The sequence below is a fragment of the Hyaena hyaena genome, unplaced genomic scaffold (assembly GCF_003009895.1).
Source record: "Hyaena hyaena isolate Hyena2069 unplaced genomic scaffold, ASM300989v1 scaffold_1123, whole genome shotgun sequence".
Taxonomy (NCBI): Eukaryota; Metazoa; Chordata; class Mammalia; order Carnivora; family Hyaenidae; genus Hyaena; species Hyaena hyaena.
The window spans coordinates 507,868-531,322 of NW_024081756.1; the positions used below are offsets into that span (position 1 = coordinate 507,868).

The 23,455-nt window shown below is 38.8% G+C and overlaps 2 protein-coding genes across 5 annotated transcripts; one reads left to right on the top strand and one right to left on the bottom strand.

Annotated features, from left to right (window-relative positions):
• Positions 1–119: 119 nt before the first annotated feature.
• On the top strand, positions 120–12,738 carry FKBP7 (FKBP prolyl isomerase 7). Of its 2 annotated transcripts, none has more exons than XM_039222393.1 (5): positions 120–754; positions 1,434–1,975; positions 3,078–3,229; positions 8,231–8,361; positions 12,405–12,738. In XM_039222393.1, exons 2-5 carry the CDS (start codon positions 1,767–1,769, stop codon positions 12,564–12,566), a joined length of 654 nt encoding a protein of 217 aa, XP_039078324.1. In that variant the 5' UTR covers positions 120–754; positions 1,434–1,766; the 3' UTR covers positions 12,567–12,738. The 2 variants fall into 2 exon arrangements, with proteins under 2 accessions (XP_039078324.1, XP_039078323.1); XM_039222392.1 differs by having other exon boundaries at positions 126–754; positions 8,228–8,361.
• A 2,620-nt stretch (positions 12,739–15,358) lies between these two features.
• Positions 15,359–23,220, bottom strand: PJVK (pejvakin). Of its 3 annotated transcripts, XM_039222388.1 has the most exons (7): positions 23,198–23,220; positions 21,017–21,084; positions 19,995–20,190; positions 19,110–19,251; positions 17,656–17,773; positions 15,967–16,065; positions 15,359–15,754 (listed from the first exon to the last, which is right to left on the bottom strand). In XM_039222388.1, the coding sequence occupies exons 4-7, from the start codon at positions 19,179–19,181 to the stop codon at positions 15,462–15,464; spliced, it is 582 nt and encodes a 193-aa protein (XP_039078319.1). In that variant the 5' UTR covers positions 19,182–19,251; positions 19,995–20,190; positions 21,017–21,084; positions 23,198–23,220; the 3' UTR covers positions 15,359–15,461. The 3 variants fall into 3 exon arrangements, with proteins under 3 accessions (XP_039078319.1, XP_039078318.1, XP_039078317.1); XM_039222387.1 differs by lacking the exon at positions 23,198–23,220 and having other exon boundaries at positions 19,110–19,230; positions 21,017–21,302; XM_039222386.1 differs by lacking the exon at positions 23,198–23,220 and having other exon boundaries at positions 21,017–21,302.
• Positions 23,221–23,455: the final 235 nt, after the last annotated feature.

A 23,455-nucleotide genomic window follows, 5' to 3' on the forward strand; every position in this document is an offset into this window, starting at 1 on the left:
CCTCCCAGCCTGGGCGCCCGACTCCTCCTCATTCTCCCTCAGGCCCTCGGCCGGCGGTCCCGGGGCTCCCCACGCTTCCCCCCCACCCCCCGCCATCCCCGGAGAGGCCTGGACCGACCATGCCCCGGGGCTAAAAGCCTCCCAGCCCCGGCAGGCGGACTCGGACCCGCGGCGCGCGCAGCCCCCGGCCCACCCGAGGACCAGCTGCAGGCGCACAAGGCCCGGGGGAGGCGTAGGCCTCTCAGGCTTTCCTGTAGCTAAGCCTCAGGTCCTTCCGGTGGTGGCGTTTCAAGAAAATAAAAGACTTTGTGTTTCCCTCGTACCCTCCTCACATTCAGGGGGCCCAAGAAATTATCTCCTAGTTAGGCAGTGTGCCGCTGAGTCCTCCAGCCAGGAACCGTGAGGGGCCTCAAGGGGAAGTGTCACCACGCTGACAATTAACCTTAGCAACTACTTCATTTAGAATATAAAACATGGAAGCGAAGTTTGGAATTTATTTTATTCTAGAAATAAGCGCTTTCCCCTAGCTTTTATGATTTTTAAAAATCCTGTTTGGAAACGATCATCTTACGTAATGACAAAAATTCACATTTACTGAAGGCTGCAAGCTTTAAGCGAAGCAGGCTCAGTGCTGCAGTTTTGCTTAGCATCACCAAGATAAGAGTAACACCTCTCTTTCCAGAACCGAATCCAGGCCTGTGCTGAAGCTTTCTGATTTGGGTAAAAAGTCTTCGGATATTCAGTTGGAAATAAGGTGAGTTGTTGAACGGTTGGATGTATAATAAATCGAATATAGTTACATGTTAACGATAGAATCCAAGTGGTGGTTAGAAGGCCGCGGTGATGAGGTAATAAAATTACATTTTTCTGTATGTTTGCAAGTTTTTCATCCTAAATCGTTTGGAGGTGGGATGAAGGCTGGTTTTGTGTCACACTTAGTCAAATTCCTGCTGCATGTTAGCTTTTTGGGATAAAAAGCTCCCAATACTCAAATTACTTGATTTTCTCTGTGTACAGTGGATGGTAAGAAAAGGGACACCATCACGAGTTTCCCCCAACTCCCATGGGCCCTCATATCAAGGGAGGCCCCGAGTGGTGGGAGAAAGAAGCGCAAAACAGCCAGCCCGGCCTAAACCGCTGGAGTTGGGTCCTGGGAAACGCATCTAAAGGGGCGGGCAGCAGCGGCACCTCTCTGTACTCGCGCGACCGGGTGGTGCTCAGATTGTGTGAGGCTTATCCTAGAATCTCTTAATGCATGACACCACCCCGAGAAGGTGCTTTCAAGGACGCCCCAGAAGCAGAATGGCTTCCCCGATCCCCGCTAGGTCCCTAGGAGTCTAAAGAGAAACCTTTTACTCCCCCAAATGACAGCCGTATTCTCTTAACTGCTCCCACTCCTAGGCTGTTTATTTCTTTTGCCGGTTTCATTTTAGGAAATGCGAGCATTACTACAGAACTCTGAGGAAACCGGCTACAAAATTTGCATATTTAACGAGAAGCGGTGCAAGTGTTCAGTACTGTCAGACCGATGACGGCCATCAAAAGCGCCGGGTACCCGAGGGACAGGACCCAGCCGGACAGAAAAAAACGCTGCTGCCGAGCGCGCTGGCCGGACGGGGCGGGGCCATGGGCCGCCCGCCCCCGGCCCTTTGTGACGTAGAACAATGCCTGCCACGAGTCGGAACTGGGCTGCCTTGGCTGCCGCTGGGCGCGAGTGACACGCGCGAAGGAACGTTAGTGGTCATCTGGGGCCAACTTCAGGAATCATGCAGTTTTTATTCAGGTTAATCGTTTTCTTTTATGTATGGGGCATTTTTGCTGCTCAGGGAAAAAAGGAAGAGGAGAGCACAGAGGACGTGAAAATAGAAGTTTTACATCGTCCAGAAAACTGTTCCAAGACCAGCAAGAAGGGAGACCTGTTAAATGCCCATTACGACGGCTACCTGGCTAAAGACGGTTCGAAATTCTACTGCAGGTAGGAAATGCTGTGAACTGCTCCCGCGTCCAGTTGATACAGGAAATCTGGGCTCCTACCAACCAGAAGCCTAAGTGATTTGTTGATTGGTTGGCTTCTGTTATTTAACTGTAAGGTTCGAGCCTTTTATTCGGGGGGGGGGGGGGGGGGGGGGGGGGGGGGGGGGGGGCGGGGCAGACGATTCCTACTGATAGTATTAGTTCTCTATTGAACTATTACTTTTTAAATTGAAAAGTTAGCCCAAGAGATTATAGGAAATACTCTACACACACACACACCATCACCACCACCCTTGGGATATATAGAAGTCAGTTATGAAGCTGTCTGTATGAGCTGATGTTCACATTTTTTTTTTAACCGTATGTTGGAGTCTCTTTACAGAGGATTAGGTAGAGAAATTTAAATGATTTTATCTGGCCTTCAGAGGCACCATACTTACTGGCTGAGTGCCAGTTTCCAACTGTATTAAAAAACTGTGACAACAGTAACTTTCCCTGGTGTCTTCTGGGCCCTGTGTTCTCCCATCTCCCTCCTCATCCCACCACTGGCTGCTCTGATTCGATCGATCATTTATTACTCAGAGAGAGAATGACTTTTCTTCATCTGTGCTATTACCCTATGAAGATAGGGTTGGGGAAAGTTAGTTCTTAACACTTAGAAGAAAACAGATAAATTTAATAAGTAAAGATACAAATTCTAATTTTTGTTCAAGTGACTTTTTGAGACTATACCTGCACTGTTGTTTTTTAGAACAAACTTAGAAAGTTCAAATGAGCTACTTGGACAAGCCATGCAGCTCGTTAGTGGCCAGAGACCCATTAAAAAGGTAACTGTTGAATAGTTTTTGCAAAGATGGCAATAAAAAAGATGAGATGATTCCTAATAACTAGCTTCGGTTAAATCTTACTTCTTTCTGGCTATTATGGAAGAAGTTTGAGCCAAACACCCCACCAGGGGGTTCGAAATGAGTGCTAGTAGGGGAAAAGAGCGAGGACTCCAATTTTAAATTATAACTAAACGTCCGGATATATTTTAAAACTTGATTTCATTGTTCTTAAAATCAGTTTACCTAAGTGTGTGTGTGTTTGTTTTTTTACTATAGCCGCACACAAAATGAAGGCCACCCCAAATGGTTTGTTCTTGGTGTTGGGCAAGTCATAAAAGGCCTAGACATTGCGATGATGGATATGTGCCCCGGAGAGAAGCGAAAAGTGATTATACCCCCTTCATTTGCATATGGAAAGGAAGGTTATGGTAAGGTGTTTTAATATTTATATCTCTAAGTTATATTTAAAAATAAAGCATAGCTAAAAAAATAAAAAACAAATCGTAGCTTTGGGTATATATCCAAACTAATTGAAAGCCGGGTCTAGAAGAGATATTTGTATACTCACGTTCATAGCAGCACCATTCACAATAGCCAAAAAGTGGAAATAACCTGTATCCATTGACAGATGAGTGGATAAACAACAATGGAATATTATTCAGCCTTAAAAAGGAAGGAAATTCTGCTACATGCTATAAGATGGATGAACCTTAAGTACACTATACTAAATTAATCACAAAAAACAAATACTGTATGATTACACTTGTATAAGGTACGTGAAATAGCCAAATTTAAAGAAGGGGCTGAGAAAAGGGTGGAATAGGGAGTCATTATTTAATGGATGTAGAGTTTCAGCTTTGCAAGATGAAATATATCTGGAGATTGGTTGCATAGCAATGTGAATGTATTTAACTGTACTGAGCTTAAAATGGTTACAGTCATAAATTTTATGTTACGTGTATTTCCCACAATTAAAAACTTTTGAATCACTGAAACAAAACAAACAAACATCACAGAGGAAATAATTACAGAACTCTCAGGTCCAATAAACTTTAGCTGTATCTAATCCAGTCCAGCTTGGTGCCCACTTTTTACGTATAAAAAAAAAAATAAAGACATTTTGGAAGACAGATCTCTGGCCAGAGTTCTTTCCCTCACATGGTGGCAGTTCTCATAATGATCTTGTATATTCTATAAGCTTTACCTTAGTCATTTTATTTTAGTATGTGTTATTTTATTATTACATAAATGTCTACACTATATACCTTCGGTAAACAGTACCAAAATCAAATTCATAAAACTCAGGAAACTGAAACATATGGTTTTAGAGTAAAAGGACAGCACTAGAACATAGTAAAAAGAACATCTGAATATAACAACTGTCAGTCACTATTACTCAAATTCAGGAGAAGGCTTGAAATGTAGAAGAAATGAACTGCTTTTTTCAATATCTTACTAATTGTTAAAATCCGACACATATGAGAACCTGGGTAAAGCTGGTCAATGGCGAAAATGTTTGCAACTAGTATGAAGACTCTTACTACTAATAATAAATACTCTTAATAATAAAAATGACCTAGCCCTAGAAATGGGTAAGTTCATAAACAAACAGCCTACTAACAACAACAACAAAAATACAAATAACCTGCAAATCTATGAGAGTACTTAGTTTCATTAATAATTCAAGGAAAATTTAAACAAAATGAGACACCATTTTCACTCCTCAGATTATCAACGGCATAAAAGTTGGCACAGATATGGAAAAACCAGCAGTCTCATGCATTATTGCTGGGAATGAATATAAATCACTTGACCCTTATAGCAATTTCTATCAAATTTAAAAGCACATATCCTCTGACTCAATAGTTCCATTTATAGAAATGTACACAAAGGTATATATAAAAAACCATTCATTACAGACTTTTGTTTGGTAGCAAAAGACTGGAAATGACCTGAGTATCCATCAATAGGGAATCAGTTAAATTATGGAGTATCTGTACAATGGGCTATGATGCAGCCAGTAAAAAGAATTCAGTAGAGTCACATGTATTAATATGTTAAAAATAAAATGGGATAGAATGTATTCATGCAACAAGTATTTATTGAGCATCAGTGCCAGGGCCTGTTCTAGTTACTGAGCATAAGGCCGCATACAATGAAGAAACAATTTCCTATCCTCAAAGAGCTTACATGTAAGGGGGACATTTTCACGTATTCTACACAGATTATGTGTGGAAGGATGCACAGTCATCTGAGGACATTAAGTGTTCCTGAGAAGGAAACCTGAGGGTCAAGGGTGAGGAGATTTCTTCTTACTCTGTAATATTTTGTACTATTTAAATCTTTTTTTTTTAACCATACAATGTATCTATTTTTCCAAAATTAAAAGTCTTGTAAATTACTAAAATTAAAAGTGGAGCCACTTAAAGAGGACAGTTTTTATTTTTTTTTATTTTTATTTTTTTTTTAAATTTTTTTAATGTTTTATTTATTTCTAGGAGAGAGAGAGACAGTGTGAGCAGGGGAGGGTCAGAGAGAGAGGGAGTCACAGACTGAAACAGGCTCCAGTCTCTGAGCTGGCAGTCAGCACAGAGCCCGACGCGGGGCTCGAACCCACGAACCGCGAGATCATGACCTAAGCGAAAGTCGGACGCTTAACCGACTAAGCCACCCAGGCGCCCCAAAGAGGACAGTTTTTAAAGGGGGAAAGTGGTCAGCCTGGCAGAGGGACAGATTTTATTTTGCATTCTCAGTAAGGTCCTTGCTCCCTGTTCTGTGTAGAGACTATAGAGACAGAATCATTCCTTCCTCATGCTATTTAGAACCCTTGCAAACTCTACCTACTTAAAATATTTAGTATATAATGAAAGTCATTAAAGATTAGTTTTCTACGATGAGATATTGTCATTACTCGCAAGTATTTCATTAAATGGCACAGCCTCTTTGAGGCTGTTTGGTTACCTCATTAATCGTAGTGATTCCGTCACCTGCTCTTTCCAGAAAGGGCAGGGGATCACTGCCCCAAACTGGACTTAGAGGGAGGTCAGTGGTTCAAGGGAGACCCAGACTTAAAACTCCTAAAGACAGTTCCAGGTAACTCCAGCTTCATTTTCAGTGCTTTTGCCAGCCATTTGGTCCCATCAAAATAGCTCCCATGGAACAACAATTTATATACCCTATTTTTAGTCATAGAGGAATCTGGGAGAGGGAGAGAAAAAAAATGAAGATAAATTGAATGCAGTACGTGTCCAAAATTATTGTCATATAGATCAGGACCAATTTTAGGCAAAGTGATATAGGCAAAGAATGCCTTTCAGACTCTTTAATCTCACTTTAACCACATCCCTTATCAATAGATGCTCATCCATCCTTGAGCCCCCTTACCCCACAGCAAATGACCACTTAGTTATCCTTTTTGTAAACTAATTTACGCTTAGTTATGAATTAGTTACCCTAGCTGCCTAAGCTATGAATAAACCAGACCCCTGCTGCAGAGATATACATGTTTAACTGTGAAGAAGTTAGTGTATATTTAATTTGAGGTGTTTCCAATGAACATAAAAATGTTAAATCTCATTAGTAACACCACCAACACTGTTTTACACATAAGGAAACTGAGGTCCAACAAAAGTATTTTCTTTGGAGTGTACTTAACTGCTGGTTTACCTGCCTTACAATAAATAGGATTAGATTACTTAACAGATCCAGTGAAGACGGTAAGTAACTGCTTAACAAACAACTTCTTGATCAAATAAGCTTTTTTAAATAAGTTGTTACTTATTTAAGTTACTTGCATAAGTTACTTATGTTATTAACATCAACTATAACTTTATTTTAGGTAGTACTTGAAGAAGGCTTTCCTCTGCACAGTATCCTTGCTTCATGTCACACAGCACCCCCTGCATGTCTTGAAATGCATGTGACTTTTTAGTACTTTAATTAACAGTACATGTGGTACGTATAGATTCTTTAAATTAACTCCTATCTCTTTTATCTGCTTCTCTAAATCCAAGTCATTCTATAGCAAATTCACCTTTTTCTCTTTTTTCTGCTCTAATTTCTTTGTAAGAGAAAACCTAATTGGCAATATTTTCTGCTGTTACAGTAGGATTATTCAGAAACTCCATATGTACGTGTAATATTTTTTCTTAAGAAATTTGAATTTGTTTTCAGGTTATCGTTAATTATTATCCTTAGTTATTTTCCTGTCAGAAGGAGGTTGTAACTGGACAGAATAGGAATGGATTTTGTAAAACTGATCACAGAATTAACCCCTAGCTCTTTTACTCTAAAGTCAGGTATGTGATACATCGCGTGGGACTTCATTAGTCACATGGTGATGCGTAGATGTAGGTAGACTTGTCGGTGTCTTTGCTTTGGAGGTGACTGATCCACTTCTTTCAGTTATAACTTTCAAGTTCTTTTCTTATTGTGTTATGTAAACACTTCAGCAAGAATTCTCCACTGTTTCATTAAAGAAATTACTATTTCCTTCAAAGAACAAATAGGCTTTAAGCCACAGGGATCATTCATTCAACAAATAGTTGAGTGCCTGTAATGGATGAGACCCTGGGAGACTCTGGGATGTCCTGGTGACCCAAGCTAACCCCTGCCTCTTAGCAAGTCACTTCAGTAGGTTATTTTTATGAAACAGTCATCTGAAATAGCCCATAGCTTGCTAAAATCATCTGTGACATCAGTTAATAGGTTAGCTTTATTAAGGAAAACTACTCATGGGGTGCCTGGGTGGCTCAGTCGGTTAAGCATCCAACTTCAGCTCAGGTCATGATCTCGTGGTTCGTGGGTTCAAGCCCCACATTGGGCTCTGTGCTGACAGCTAGCTCAGAGCCTGGAGCCTGTTTCGGATTCTGTGTCTCCCTCTCTCTCTGACCCTCCCCTGCTCACGCTGATTCTCTCTCTCTCTCAGAAATAAATAAAAAACATTTAAAAAAAAAAAAACTACTCAACTTAATACTTAAAACTCTTTATTGTGATTAGAAATTGTTTCACAAAATTGTTACTGGATTATTGTCATTGCACTTAACGTTTTAATGTCTGTAAATATATGGAAACATGTTTTATTTATGCTTTCAAATAACTATACAATATCATTTTTTAAAAGATTACTGATTAAAAGATTACTCCCTGTTTATTTATTCTCTGCCCTAGCTTTCTCCTGTAATGGTGGGGTTAATTAATAAAAATTACACAATCTGTATTTTAATTTAATCAGTGAATAATGGTCCATGAGGTCCTCAGAACTGATCTGATTTATAAACATGGAAAAAAATCTCCTTAAGAGTAAATTGAGTAGGTAGTTTTTTTGGTATGAAATAATATAATCATAATGCTATAAGGGTTATTTGTGAGTAAATATGTGAACATTATCTTCATGTCAGTTAAACTGTTAAAAATTATACCTTTAGCAGAAGGCAAGATTCCACCTGATGCAACATTGATTTTTGAGATTGAACTTTATGCTGTGACCAAAGGACCACGAAGCATTGAAACATTTAAACAGATAGACTTGGACAATGACAGGCAACTCTCTAAAGCCGAGGTAATTCAAACTAAGTTCCATGTGTACAGTCTCATTTTTTAAATCATCATGATTTTTAAGTCATGATGATTTAAAGATATCCATGTTACAGCTGTTATTTTTTAGCTCTACCAAGCATGGGCTGATTACTTTGCTTTTAATAGAGCTGGTTACTAAGGGACGCCTGGGTTGCTCAGTTGGTTAAGCATCTGACTCTTGATTTCAGCTCATATCATGAACTCACACAGTTCTTGGGTTCGAGCCCCACATGGGGCTCTGTGCTGACAGAGTGGAGCCTACTTGGGATTCTCTCTCCCCCTTTCTGTCTCTCCCCTACTCTCTCTCTTTCGTTCTCTCTCAAAATAAATAAAATAAACTTTGAAAAAAAAATAGAGAGCTGATTACTAAAAAAATCTAAGCTCCAAGAAGAAAATGTGCTTTTTGAATATAAAACTTGTAACTGAGTCATCCTGTTCAGCTGCCTTTCTCCCTGCCGGGGGTCATTAAAATACCAAGCGAACTCTCTACAGGGCATCCCCAGTCTCTAGACTACAGGAACACATCTCGTTCAAGCAGCACCATAGGAATTTGGAACGGGGCAAATTATTTCCACCAAACAGGATGGTGGGGATTACATGAGATTATAAAAAGGGCTAGCAAGAATTTGAACTGTGTGCACTAGAAAGTTGGTCAGCAGGACCCAGGAGTCAACTAACTTCTGCGTTCCAGTTACTCTTATATATGAATTGAGGGAAAGATGTCTGAACCATAATGGTAATGTGCTTCTGTACTTTCTCAGTACCACGTACCATTATAAGCACATCAGCATGTGAGCTCATTTCATCTTTATGACAGTTTACAAGGTAGACACCTGTCATTATCTCTATTTTAGAGAAGGGGGAAATGGTGGTAAGTAAGTGGCTAAGGTCTTGCCACTCTAAGTGACAAAATCAGATTGCAGCATCAGCGGTCTGGTTCCACTTCTGTGCTCTTAACCATGGTCTACCCTGCCTCTTTAAGGGAATTTCCAGCACAAATGTTTCAGGGCTAATGTTTGTACTGTTGAAGGCTGGTACCTTACTTAGTCTCACCGACTATACCCTTTTCGCTTAAATTGAGTAACCCTGTTGTCTCCCCTCTTGTTTGAAAACAGTTTGCCAGTCTCCTGGGGTGCCTGGGTGGCTCAATCAGTTGAGTATCCGACTTCAGCTCAGGTCATGATCTCACGGTTCATGAGTTCAAGTCCCACGCCAGGTTCTGTGCTGGCAGCTAAGAGCCCGGAACCTGCTTCGGGTTCTGTGTCTCCCTCTCTCTCTGCTCCTCCCTCACTCATGCTCTGTCTCCCTCTCTCTCTCTCGCTCTCTCTCAAAAATAAACTTTAAAAAATTTAAAAAAAACAAAACAGTTTGCCAGGCATGATTCTACCACCTAAGTGATAAAAGGTACCTGAATCATTGATTTCAGGGGCTTGTTTTTTTTTTTTCCTCTCCCTCCCCAGTCCTTCCCCCACGCTAATACTACTCCCTTCTCCAGGATATTAGTAAGGACCTTCCCTGAAGGTCCTTTATTGCTCACCAGTGGAAGAGGGATATGTGAACGGGAACATCCCCGGTCCTTAAGAAGGACAAGTAGAGGGGTGGTAAGTTCATCCCAGTATGTACTTTGCATTGACTCCATAGGAGTTGTAGAATGAACAGCAGCAGATGAATTCACGTAGCATCCAAGAGCTCAGCCTGTGCACACAGACCACTCATTATCAACTGCATACAAAAAGGCATGTTCTGCCAAATGAATGCTCCTCAGGAGACCTAATGAGATCTTTAGGCCTTTCTGGAAAATAAAAAAGTCCAAAACAGTGACCTGCTTAGCTACCGTCTACCCAGATGGTCTCAGATATCCCTGCATTATCGCTAGACGGTCAGAGTGATTTTCACATGCTTAAATAACAATAGCTATCTTTTATTGACATCTATAAATATTACTCTAACCCATACCTTAATTCTGCCATAGAGATATGGTTTCCCTCCTTCTACAGATGACAAAATTGAGGTTCAGAGAGGTTAAATTATTTGTTCAAGACCACACAACCAACATATGACAAAACCAGGATTTAAAACATGAACTAAAAGAAACTACGTCCCTTCATCATCAGACATATTGTGTCATTTATTTCCTTAGTATAAGGCGGGAGAGAAGGAGAATACACTAAATTAAGGTTCTGTTCTTACCCACTACCTTTTTGTACCTCTCCACGACAGTGTAATATAAAACTACATTTTCAGGGTCAGTAATAATGGTTATGAAAGTATTAATTACTTAGAAACTGTTCTTTTCACCAACATAGGATTGCTGAGGCTCAACTGGAAGAAAAAAACGTATCTCTCTCAATAGGACTTAAGTCCCATTTGAGAACAGTTTATATATCTTTCATTAAGATCCATTGATCATTCTAAAATAAAGTCTACTCATGATGGATTGAGTTGGGATCTGTACTGGTGAAAATCTCTGAGTTCAACTTTAGCTTTCAAAAATAATCTTACCTCTAAAATGCCCAGCCTTGGGCCATCTGGGTGGCTCAGTTGGTTAAATGCCTGACTTCAGCTCAGATCATGATCTCATGGTTCTTGAGTTTGAGCCCAGCATCAGGCTTTTTGCTGACAGCTCAGAGCCTGGAGCCTGCTAAGGTTTCTGTGTCTCCCTCTGTCTCTGCTCCTCCCTTGTTCATGCTCTCTCTGTATCAAAAATAAACAAACATTAAAAAAAAAATTTTTAAGTGGCCAGCCTTGCTGAACATTATCTCCAGATTATAGCACTTTCCAGTGGAAATATAATTGAGTCACATAATTTATTTTTTCTGAGTTTATTTATTTTGAAAGAGAGAGCTTGCATGGTGGCGGCGGAGTGGGGAGGGATAGAGAGAGGGGAAGAGAGAAGCCAAGGCAGGCTTGAAGACAATAAAATAGGTGTATTTTACCCCTGTAGTAGTAGCATATCTCAATTTGATCAATTTGATCCAATAGTCAGTCACATGTGGCTAGTAGAAATGTCATACAGAGAAAGAATACTTAAGAATACCTGTTCTTCAGGAACACCTGGGTGCCTTGGTCGATTGACTGTCCAGCTCTTGATTTCGGCTCAGGTCATGATCTCATGGTTCATGAGACTGAGCCCCATGTCACCTCCGCGTTATCAGTGTGGAGCCTGCTTGGGATATTCTCTCTCTCTCTCTCTCTCTCTCTCTCTCTCTCTCTGCGCCTCCCCTGCTCATGCACACACACTCTCTCAAAATAAACATTAAAAAAACCCTAATATCTGTTCTTTATTTGACATCATTATTGAGATTGTCATATAGATTTGAAGGAGAGCTACAGAAGCATAAGAAAAATTTTTTTAATTACATTTTGTTTCAAAATTTATGGTTGAGTTTTATAGATAATAGAATATATTAATTTTAGAGATTGTAAAAATGCCAATTTGGATTTTATTTACTAATAGAAATCCTTAAGAATGATTTTCCTTTCATAATGTGGACACTGTAGATTAGTAGAAAACAGTTTCAGGGCACCTGGGTGGCTCAGTCGGTTGAGCGTCCAACTTCAGCTCACGTCATGGTCTTGGGGTTTGTGGGTTCGAGCCCCGTTGTCAGGTTCTGTGCTGACTGCTGACAGCTCAGAGCCTGGAGCCTGCTTCAGATTCTGTCTCTCCCTCTCTCTGCTCCTCCCTTGCTCACCTTGTATCTCTCGGTCTCTCAAAAATAAAATAAACATTAAACAATTTTTTTAAAAAAAGGAAAACAATTTCAACAAAATTCAATTCAGATGTTAATCTTTGAGTACGTACAACTAACCATCTATAACCTCAGGGGAAACTAATTTGAAGAGGTGGGGTTTTTTTGTTTTTGTTTTTCAGAAAATTGCTTCAAAGCTTAAAACCTCAAGTAGCTTTAAAATTTTTTTAATCATTTATTATAAGTAGATTTGAGTTTCCTTATGCAAACATTTCCTTAAAGTTACTGGATATTTACTGTGGTACTTTTTTATTAAAGACATATTTTGGCCCTCTAGATAAATAATTACCTGAAAAGGGAATTTGAAAAAGATGAGAAGCCTCGTGACCAGTCATATCAGAATGCAGTTTTAGAAGATATTTTTAAGAAGAATGATCATGATGGTGATGGCTTCATTTCTTCCAAGGAATACAATGTATATCAACATGATGAACTATAGTGTATTTTATTTCTAATTTTTCTTAGCTACTTACTGTATTTTATATATAAAAGAGTTACTTTTCCAGAACCTGTATTTTCGGTTTCCCCCCCACGAGAACATATTTTGATCCCCTCAATACATGTAATTTTGGCATAATAAATTGTGTGTTATTTTGCAGATTTAACTTTCAGGAAAGGTATAATTGTGTTTCCTGTTGCTTTATTCTGTGCACACGAATAGCAGCACCGCGAAATAGACCTCTTCGTCCCAGTGGGCAGTTCTCCCCCTTCAGGAGATAGGAGGGCACTTATGTCAAAATCTACGAGGTTCTTACCAGCTCTAACTTTAACAGCATGTATAAATATGTAAATATCCAATTTTTAACATTTTAATTGTTAAAATGCCCCATATATTGAAAATATTCAATAAGGACCCAGGAATTAACATTTCATTTGCTGATACATTTCATAGCATTACAAATAAAAGGATGATATAAAAGTGACAGGATCGAACAAATCTTCCTGTGGTATGCATATAGGAAAATATTAGTTGTACAACTCTGTCCCACAGAGAGCCTTAACACAGTCGCTGTACTTTTTGGTACAAGCTCTGGCCTTGGGTCATTAGTCCTGTGGGGAATGTTTAAAGATATCTGATCAGACCAAAGACTTTGTGCCTCTTCTAGCAGAGATAATACAATCTATACTGCTCTGAGTCTGTACTCCTTCAGACACCATTATAAATGTGTTATTTCCTCTGGCTTCCTGTAGGCCTTTAGTTCTATCATCCCTAATTTTTTGTCTTGATAGTCTTAAATAGATGCCACAGTATCTCTTAGTTTCCAGTTCCCTTTCTCTATGTGCCTCTATTCTATGTCACTTCACTTTACAGTATTCTTGTTAGTGATCACAAATGAGCATTACAAACTGGTATGCCATCAAATTTTTGACGGGAACATGCACTGCCGTGGCAGTTTCGTGTCACGGTCAAATCATGACGTCCGATTTGTTGCGAACAGGAGGTGAGAGATGCTGTAGATCACACTGGTGCCAAAGAAAAGGCACATTATTTATTGGAACATGTAGGGTTTTGCCTACTGCATATGTAGGAAGGTATGGTCAGGCAATAAATAGCGTTGTTCAAGACGAGTTCAAAACAAAGCTTTTTCCATTTCTGAAACTTGCCCTTTCCAAACTAATGATACTTTGCCAGAAATTCTATTATCTAAAAGTGCAGGGGTAACACAAACACCACCAGATTAACGGATATCACATATACACAGCACAGAGTTTGACGCTTCACAAAACCAAAGCTTTCACCGTCTTTCCTCCCAACAGTTCATCCCTGGACCCAGTTTTATGAACTCTTCTTTACTTGCTCAATTGCAAATGCTTGTTCCTTGACTTCCCTCAGGAAAACCGGCTCCAATGAAATAAACTAAGTTGATGACTCAATTATGACCAATTATGTTTTGGTTTGGAAACTGCCCCCATGATCTATATCCATACCAAAAAAAGTCACTAGAATATTCTGCCATCGGTATACTCCTATTTGCATTTGACTCATATATTCTGCTCAAAACAAAAATACTGTGGAAGGAAGATATATACGGAAATCATCCCCTTATACAAACTGTTCATAATTCTATTCTGTCCCATTGTTTTCAAAGTGCTTTTAAACGCACATTTTTAAAAATTATAGATGCTATCAAAAGGAGATTCATTCAAAAACGCTAGTCACGTTTAAATAAAAAAATAACATTCTAATCATTCTACATGCAGAAAGGCATCAGGTGTTTTATATTTGCATGACCTCGTAGCGAGTGCTATAACTGCATTTTGAGTTCTAGAATTTTAACATTACTTTTGCAATTATTTTAATAAGGGTGTATAGTAAATTAATAATTTAGGTTGTGTATGAAACATTTCAGATGTCTTACAGAGTAGATAGAAACGAGCTCTCAGAACTAAATACATTAAATATTTTAAACATTTTCAAAAGAGAAAGATGAGGGGCGCCTGGGTGGCTTAGTCGGTTGAGCGTCCGACTTTCGCTTAGGTCATGATCTCGCGGTTCGTGGGTTCGAGCCCCGCGTCGGGCTCTGTGCTGACTGCCAGCTCGGAGCCTGGAGCCTGCTTCAGATTCTGTGTCTCCCTCTCTCTCTGACCCTCCCCTGCTCACGCTGTCTCTCTCTCTCTCCTAGAAGTAAATAAAAAAAAAAAAAAAGACAAAAGAGAAAGATGAAGGTGTCCTAGCTGCCTTAACTTTTTTTTTAGCTGCCTTACCTTGACAGCAGTGAGTTTTTATAAAGACAAAACTAGTGAGCATGTGTATGTTACAGGGCAGCAGCCCATTACCACTAACAGTTTTCCTGTTTACTGTGTACACAAAACCCCACACTGAGCTCAGTGTGCTTTTAATTTGATACCGCAATTAAATATTTAGGATTACATTAAATTATTAACACATTTTTCTCATTTTACCAGACCTAAGGCAATGGTTAAGGCACCATAAAGACCACATTTAACCTCCTGTCATTCTTAAATGTTGACTTAAAAGCCAATTAAAAATATAATTGATATTTAGAAAAATCACTGTGTAAAGTTAAGATGATAGACCAATTTCCCAAATATACTTCTAAAGTAACTGGCAGATTTTATGAAGGAACAGCTATATTTTGAATAGTTTAACCTTTTTTCACATAAATAATATTAATCTTTATAACAATTTATAGGGTAGAGATGATTATCTTCCCTTTTATGGATGAAGAAAATGATACCCAAACAGGTTAATTTCGCTTTCCTCTCCCTCTTTACTTTGCCACAATTAATCAAAGCAAACTAGAAAATTTTGGAAAAGTGTGTGGCACAGTTGCACCTAAAACACTAGCAAGGAGTGTACATTTTTTTTGTTTTATTTCATCCTCTTGTGCCAAACATCAAAACAAGGAACTGCATGAAGTCTCACATACTTCTGCCCATCGACCGAGCACTGAAAGCACCCATAAACCGTCTCCCTTTTAAAGTTCCCCATTCCACAGAGTATGCAAGGTCCTTTGGGAATGTTGTGATTAAGTAAGTTAACTCGGATATGAGTCCCTTCTTTGAGTGAAATATCAGTCATGCTGAAAGGTTTGTCATAGTAGTCAGAAAAAAGATCATCTAAGTAAAGCTGTGAACGAGAAATGGTATCCATCACTCTTCTATCTAAAAGCACAAAAACAGAGAAATGTGTTAGAAGTCAAATAAAAAATATATAACCAAATCGCATTTATAAATACGGAATCTAAACCATCGGTCATGAAATGATTTCACTTCCAGATTTTAATTCTTCCTTAGCGGACAGGAATACTGAACAGATAAACACAAGTGTTAATCCAAGAAGGAAAAAAAAATTGAAATACTCTTCAATGACATACTTCTCTCAAATAGTATATTCCTCAATCTGTAGAGCAGCGCAAATGTTGGGGTTTCTTCCCTTTCAAAACCTCCTTTTGACACTGAAGTGACACAAAGGTCTATAAAAAAAAATTTAGAAGATGTTATAACTGGAACAATTCACATTTTTTTGGGAGTTTTAGTTGTGATCGAATTCTGGTACATGTCATTCACTGTAGTTTTTAACTTAAATTTTATATATTTTTGGAAAGGCTAACATGCACAGGGTACAGAATCCAGAGAACAAAATGGGGATACAGTGGCAAGTTTCCATCTACCCTGGACCCCAGCCTCAGTTTTCAGAAGTAACCACTGTTGTTTCTTGAGTATAACTCCAGAAATACTCCATATATTTCACAAGCACAAAGGAATGTATGTGTATATGTATGCAAATAAAATTATTTAGGCTCAAATAGTTAAACACTACACACATTTCTTTAAAATATCTCTTAGACATGATTCCATGTCAGGGTCCCGACTGCTGCCTCATTCTTAATGGCTTCATAGTGTTCTGTAGTGTGGATATGCATCATTATTGAACTAGTTATTGATCATAGATCTTAAGGGTATTTCCAATACCTTCATACTCATATCACTTTGCATATGTTTAAGTATATCTGTAGGATAAATTCCTAAAAGTGCAGGATATACACATTTTACATTTTGATGGATATGTCCATTCTATCAGTTGACTCTGCTCCTAACAATCACAATAATTGTAAAAACCGACATCTGAAGTGTCCCAAATAGACTGTATGTAGCATGTTTTGTCACGTTTCTGGATTCCCTATTCCCTCCTCCCACAGAACTGCAGAAACAAAAACAGGTCTGCAAATGTTTAAAAATGACCATGCTCAGGGGGCTCCCTTGCCTATTGCCTTGATCTGGCTGGGCTCCTAATCTTAAAGACCTGTGAAATTTAGAAGCCTACAGTGAGCTCCACTGAGGTATTATATAAGGTACATAAAGTATTATTATAAAGCACATAAAAACAACTTTAAGGTGGGGTGCCTGGGTAGCTCAGTAGGTTGAGTGTCTGACTTTGCCTTCGGTTATGATCTTGAGGTTTGTGAGTTTGAGCCCTGCATCTGCCTCTGTGCTGTCAGCGAGGAGCCCCGCTTTGGATCCTCTGTCCCCCTCTCTCTCTGCACTTCCCTGCTTGTTCTCTCTCAAAAATAAAACATTAAAAAAAACAATTTTAAGGTATTTGTATTAAAGTTATTTTTTAGAGAGAGTCGGGGTGAAGCTGGTTTATGGTAGGTAAAACTGAAAGGAATTAGTCTCTGGGGACCCTAGTCTGGGCACTCTGACACCGGCAGGCATCTTGCCTACCCACTCCTCTATCTGCCGTCATCAAAAAACTACTTAATAGAAGGTCATTTATTATCTCCCTATGTAACTCAAGGAATACTTTGCCAATGGCATTGCACTTGAACTCTTATCTATAATTGCAAGTCGGGTGGTGGGGAGTCCGCAGCTTTCACCAAGAAGCAGAAAAGAGGTAGCAGGTAAGTAGAGACAGAGGGTCTTTTCCAGCAACTACCCAACCATAAGACTGACAGTGTTGAGAGTACCATTCTTCTACAGTCACATAGAGAGTGTATGTGTGTGTTTCCCATTAAATTCTTGAAAATACGATCATTTCAGTGTCATGCAAATCATTCACTTACCAAAGGCACCATCCAAGTAAATGAAGAGTTCGAAAACACTGAAAGCTATGGTGGTGTGTGCTGGAAAAACAATAGCTTTGTCTCGTCCCTTGGGATTCTGCTCATCCATAAAATGAAACTATAGTAAATAAATAAATAACATTATTAAGGGAGCATAACACAGAAAGACAGCTTCTTAGAAAACAGTTCATACAGTCCTACCATTAAGACAAAAACAAATGATCCCATTGAATTTAACTGTTTATACCATAGGTCCAAAGGTCCAATGGGGTCTCACCATCTAGGAAATAAAACCCACCACTTTCTCACTGACACTGTCACTTAGTGCTACCACAACAGTAATGCTCTCTGACATAAAAACCTTTTCCTTTCAACCACAAACCGTTGAAGTGCTACGCTTGTTTTCAGCCTATCCTGTCTATTGTTCCAAAGCCCCGAGTTTTCAGCAGCTTTCCAAAGCAATCAACTTATTTTTCAAAGTAATCTACAACAATTAAGTATGTTTCAGTCTGTGCCCCTAAAATGATCCAATGTTAAACAATGCAGTAGGCAGCTAAACATAGCCACTGAACAGAACCTTTATTTGCAGACTTTAAAAGTTTTTAATTGAACCCTATCTTTCTAACAATTGGTTTGAATAAAACCAATCAAGCCATTATTATGTGTCATTATTATGTAAATGACAAAGACAAATAATGCTGTTAGCTTTTTAAAAACTCAAATAAGTTCCAAGAGGTTTTTTGTAAGTATTTAACATTGAATGAAGCATGTTAGGCCACTGACAATATTATTTTAGAAAACTTAAAAATATAAAATCAACCTTTAAAAATTCAAGTATAAAGTGCATCACTTAAAACTAAAATCAAGGGGCACCTAGATGGCTCAGTGGTTGAGCAGCCTACTTTAGCTCAAGTCATAATCTCACAGTTCGTGGGTTCTAACACCGCATCAGGCTCTCCGCTGTCAGCACAGAGCCTGCTCCAGCTTAACGATAACCCACAACCCTCGGACCAACTAGAACCTGCTTCAGATCCTCTGTCCCCCTCTCTGCCCCTCCTGGGCTCATGCTCTCTCTCTTTCAAAAATAAACATTTTTAAAAATCATTTAAAAATAATTAAATAAAATCAAGAATTCAACATAAGCATTCTTTTTTTTTTTTTTTTTTCAACATAAGCATTCTTAAAACATCATTTAAATAGCAATAGGAGGGACTCTAGTATGCATTATTTCATAAGGATTAGGGTTTTATTTGCATTATATTACAGATTTAGAATCCAAATTTTCTTGGATTTTTTAAAAACTAAAAACCATCACTGTGCAAAATTTTATATACACTTGCAGCTCTTTAATCTCAACACCTGACAAAATAGACATGTCTCATTAGAAATTGAGTACTTTGTAAAAATTCCCATTGCAGCTTTTTAGTAAGAGAAACTTAATGAGTGTGGTTTACCCGCATGGCTTCCCCACGAATTCCGGCATGCACAGACAGCGAGCACTGCCGTGTGGTTCGAATGCTTTCCATGACCACACACAACACTGCCTTTCTGCTGCTTCTTGTCTGACGTATCAAGCTGTGGTCAAAATTAATTTTTCTAAATAAAAAAAATAGATTCACAAGAATCTGTCACATCTAATTACATATTATCGTGTACATTTTTGCTGTCATGTATTACTCATTCACAGTCCACCCTAACTAAAAGTAAATTAAGGCAGGTCCAATACAAATTAGAAAGTATGCTCAAAGCCATTAATAATCTGCCTCGCCTTTCTGTTTTCTTAAAACATGCTTATTACAGGATTCTGTTGGAGGAGACTCCCTTAGTATATTTGTTGCAAACAGATTAGTGCGTTCTTTTCATCTAATAATTCAGCGCATGTGTACAGGGCCAAAGCAGTTTGTGAAACAATTAAAAATTCTGTTTAAGCCATGGGGCGCATGGGTGGCTCAGTTAGTTAAGCGTCTGACTTCAGCTCAGGTCATGATTTCACGGTCTGTGAGTTCCAGTCTCCATGTCAGGCTCTGTACTGACAGCTCAGAGGCTGGATCCTGCTTCAGATTCTATTATTTCCCTCTCTCCCTCTGCCCCTCCTCTGCTCTCGCCCTATCTCTCTCTCTCAAAAATAAACATTAAAAAAAATTTTTTAAGTCTGTTTAAACCAAATGATTTTGGATATCTACCCTTCTCTAAATTGATAATTTGTAGTATTTCAAACAAATGAAAGAACTAAATTATGTTAGACAATATATAGAACCTGAATGTTTTAAGCGTCGAATTGTATTTAATTACAATATTTGTTGAAAACACTGAAGTACATCAAGTATTATTCTACTGACCGTGTAGTAATTTCCTTGAGTAATGTTGATACTTCCACTTCATGTTTGGTCACCACACCAAATGAAGCTTTTACTGCAACAGAATCTGACCCAGTAATGTTAATCCCAACATCATTCACAATATGGTTGCCTCGCCTTCCATAGAGTGAGACATCTGATTCGTCTTCATAATTCAGTAACTGATAAGATGAAATACCTTTAAGAAATCAATATTTTTTAAATGTCTTGAATTCATTTAATATAGATTATGTATAGTAATGCATTAATTTACTACGTAAGACTCCATTACACAAATGTTGAGAAAGGCAACATGTCAAGCCAAGATTTAAAATAGCAATTAATTTGACAACCAAAATAAATACTTGATAGAGTCCTTAAAAGAGAACTCAAGTTCTTTGTTCTACCAATAGAACTCTGTCAGCTTTAAGATTCACTGAGTGGTTGAAGGAAAAAAAAGTGTTAATAAATACTTTGTTGAAACATCAATTTGTTTTCTAATCTGTTTTAGGAAAACAGAAAGGAGAGGCAGATTATTAATGGCTTTTGAGCATACTTTCTAATTTGTATTAGATCTGCCATGGTTTACTTTTAGTTAAGGTGGACTGTGAATGAGTAAGATACATTTTAGTTTACCAATTGCAATAACTGAGTCATAAGAAATAAATGTAAATTACTTTCATCTCATGTGACCACGTAGATAAGTAATATACCATTTTATAGATGAAGAAATATATTATTTTGTCATATTCTAAGTTGATCAGGTTAAAATAATCTATAAAATAATTGAAATAAAATTATACAATAAATCATTTTACAAAATATGTTGGAAAATTATTCAACCAAAAAGATTTGATACTATACAAATTTTAGATATTATTAATCTTAATATTACCATCATAAGAAAAGTTGCTTTTATCAATGAAAATGTGTAACTATTACAAATAAGTAGTATATACAACCTGTTTAGATTGTCTTAATGTAACTGAATGAGTAGTCACTCTGAAGCAGACATTAACACTTACCGGCTGAAATTTCTCTGTCTCCTAGAAGAATATCTTTCAGTGTAAAAGGTGTTGAAGTAAATTTATATCTGGGAAAGAAAAAGCATCGCTTCTTTTTTACCACCAGACTTAGAGGTTGGTATTTGTCAGCCTCACTGAGGCTTGGAACAGGAACCAATCTCCCTCCATCTCCAACTTGCTTGACAAAGCTCTTGGTAGCAGCAGCAAACATATTAATACATCAAAACACCATCAACTGCAACCCTTAGAAAACAAATCCATATTTTCAAAGAAAACCAGGCACAACCCTAAGCCTTCCTTGATTTTAAATATAATTAAACACATTAAAAATACAAAGCCTGGTTTCACCAAGCAGCTTACCAGTGTACAATTCACAACACTGCCTCCCCTGGTGTGCTCAGGTAATGAATTATAGATCAACCATGTAAAATGATATACTGAAAGCAAGTCAATTTGGAATTGTTGTCTATAAGCACTAAAATATACATAGAAAGCTAATCACTTTAAAATACTACCAATGTCCTTGATGAGGTTTACTGTTGACAACAGCTTGCCAGTTTTAAGGAAACATCTAGCCCTATGGGAAAAACACAATCTTATTAGCCCTAGACACCATCTACAGTGGACCTACTCCAAAGGAAATTCCTTTACAAGTTTGCCATGACAATTTTGGCAATAGTAAAGTAATATTTTGAATCCTTACAGTGTACAGTTCATTCATTTTCCTTCTCGTATGCTACAAAACCAAGTAATTAATATTAATTAACAAATTCATAGAATATAGGGAAGCAATTGTATGCAGATATTTAATAACAAATGAAAGCCACATTTTATGTATATATAAATGCATAAATAACTATAACTCTAAATTATAAGTATAAACTATGACTTGGGGTATTTTTTTAATGTTTTATTTACTTTTGAGAGAGAGAGAGACAGCATGATTGGGGTAGGGGCAGAGAGAGGGACATACAGAATCTGAAGCAGTCTCCAGGCTCTAAGCTGTTAGCACAGAGCCCTTCATCGGGCTTGAACCACGAACTGTTAGATCATGACCTGAGCCAAAGTCATGAGCCAAAGCCGGAGGTTTAACAAACTGAGCCACCCAGGTGCCCCAGGAGTTTCTTAATCTGTAGCTCACACATAGACAACTCTTTGAAATAGTGCTGCATTTATTTTGTTTCGTCATCATGATTTCAGTTACTCAATCTTTAAAGAGAGCTATGTAAAGTTTGGGCTTGTTTTTAAGATATTGTGGTGAAAAACAAGTTTTAGAAACAAATCTGAGTGCTGAAATATTGTATTGCCCTAATTTTGTGGATGTTAATATAGTTTGAAATAGTGGCTATGTGTACTTATGGTAAGATACTCATTAAAACTTAACAATAGTCGTGGTAGGAGTAATCGCTGTAGGTACATATACGGAGGGGATAGTGGGAAGAAGACAGAATCGACTTAATTCAAGCCTCAAATAATATAAATCAACTTGATTAGATTCTAAACACTGTTTTCATTTGCTTTCAAGCATCCAGGGTTCACAGGTAACCAAACCAAACCAAAACCCACCAAAACCGAAAAGAAAAAGGTTTTAGTAATGTCCCTTTGTGTGAACAGCACAGTGCAATCTTCAACAATATAGAGGAGTGCTCGCTTCGGCAGCACATATACTAAAAAAACAATATAGAGAAGGTACAGGGAGTCATTTCTGGAAGTGGCCAACAAACCTCTAAACCAACACTACTACCATCGCTCTCTGACCCCCCACCAAAGGCGGTGCATCCCAGGCAATCGCAATTACACTAGCAACACAGGTGTTTAGAAACAGCGTCTAATTAGTGGCCACAGAAAAGCCTTCGTTTACACCTAAGGGGCCTTGCTCAAATCTACGGGCCCAGCTTTCTTCTCGCGACGAAAGCCTAGAGACAATGGAGACTAGTCGGCGGGAGGTGGTCTCCGGACATCTCTGAGAGCTCCTCCACGCCGGCCTCGGATCGGGAGAGCCCACCACAGTCCTGACGGGCGGATAGACCGCGATTCGCAAACTTAGGGGCCAGGCCCAGGGACGCTCCGTAGTCATTTTGCATTTAGAATTTTGAAATCGCTTTCTTAAAGTGACGCAATCCCGATTCCTAACCTCCCCGAGCCCCACCACCAAAAAAGAAGCTGAGCTTCAGGCCTCACATACTGTGAGGCTTACTGCCCGACAAGCCTCCTCTCCGGGCCGGACACCGTCTCTGTTTGAAGACTCAAAACTACGGCCTTAACGAGGCCGTGGAGGGGAGGGGGTAACTAGCACTCGGGAGCTGCGGGACTAAACCCGGGTACGTGCGGGAGCGAGCAGAGCTGAGACCAGCAGAGGGGCGGAGTCTGAAGAGAAGGGGCGGGGCCGGGCGCCCGGGAGACCCGCGAGCCGGTGGGCGGGGCCCCCCTTGGAGTAAG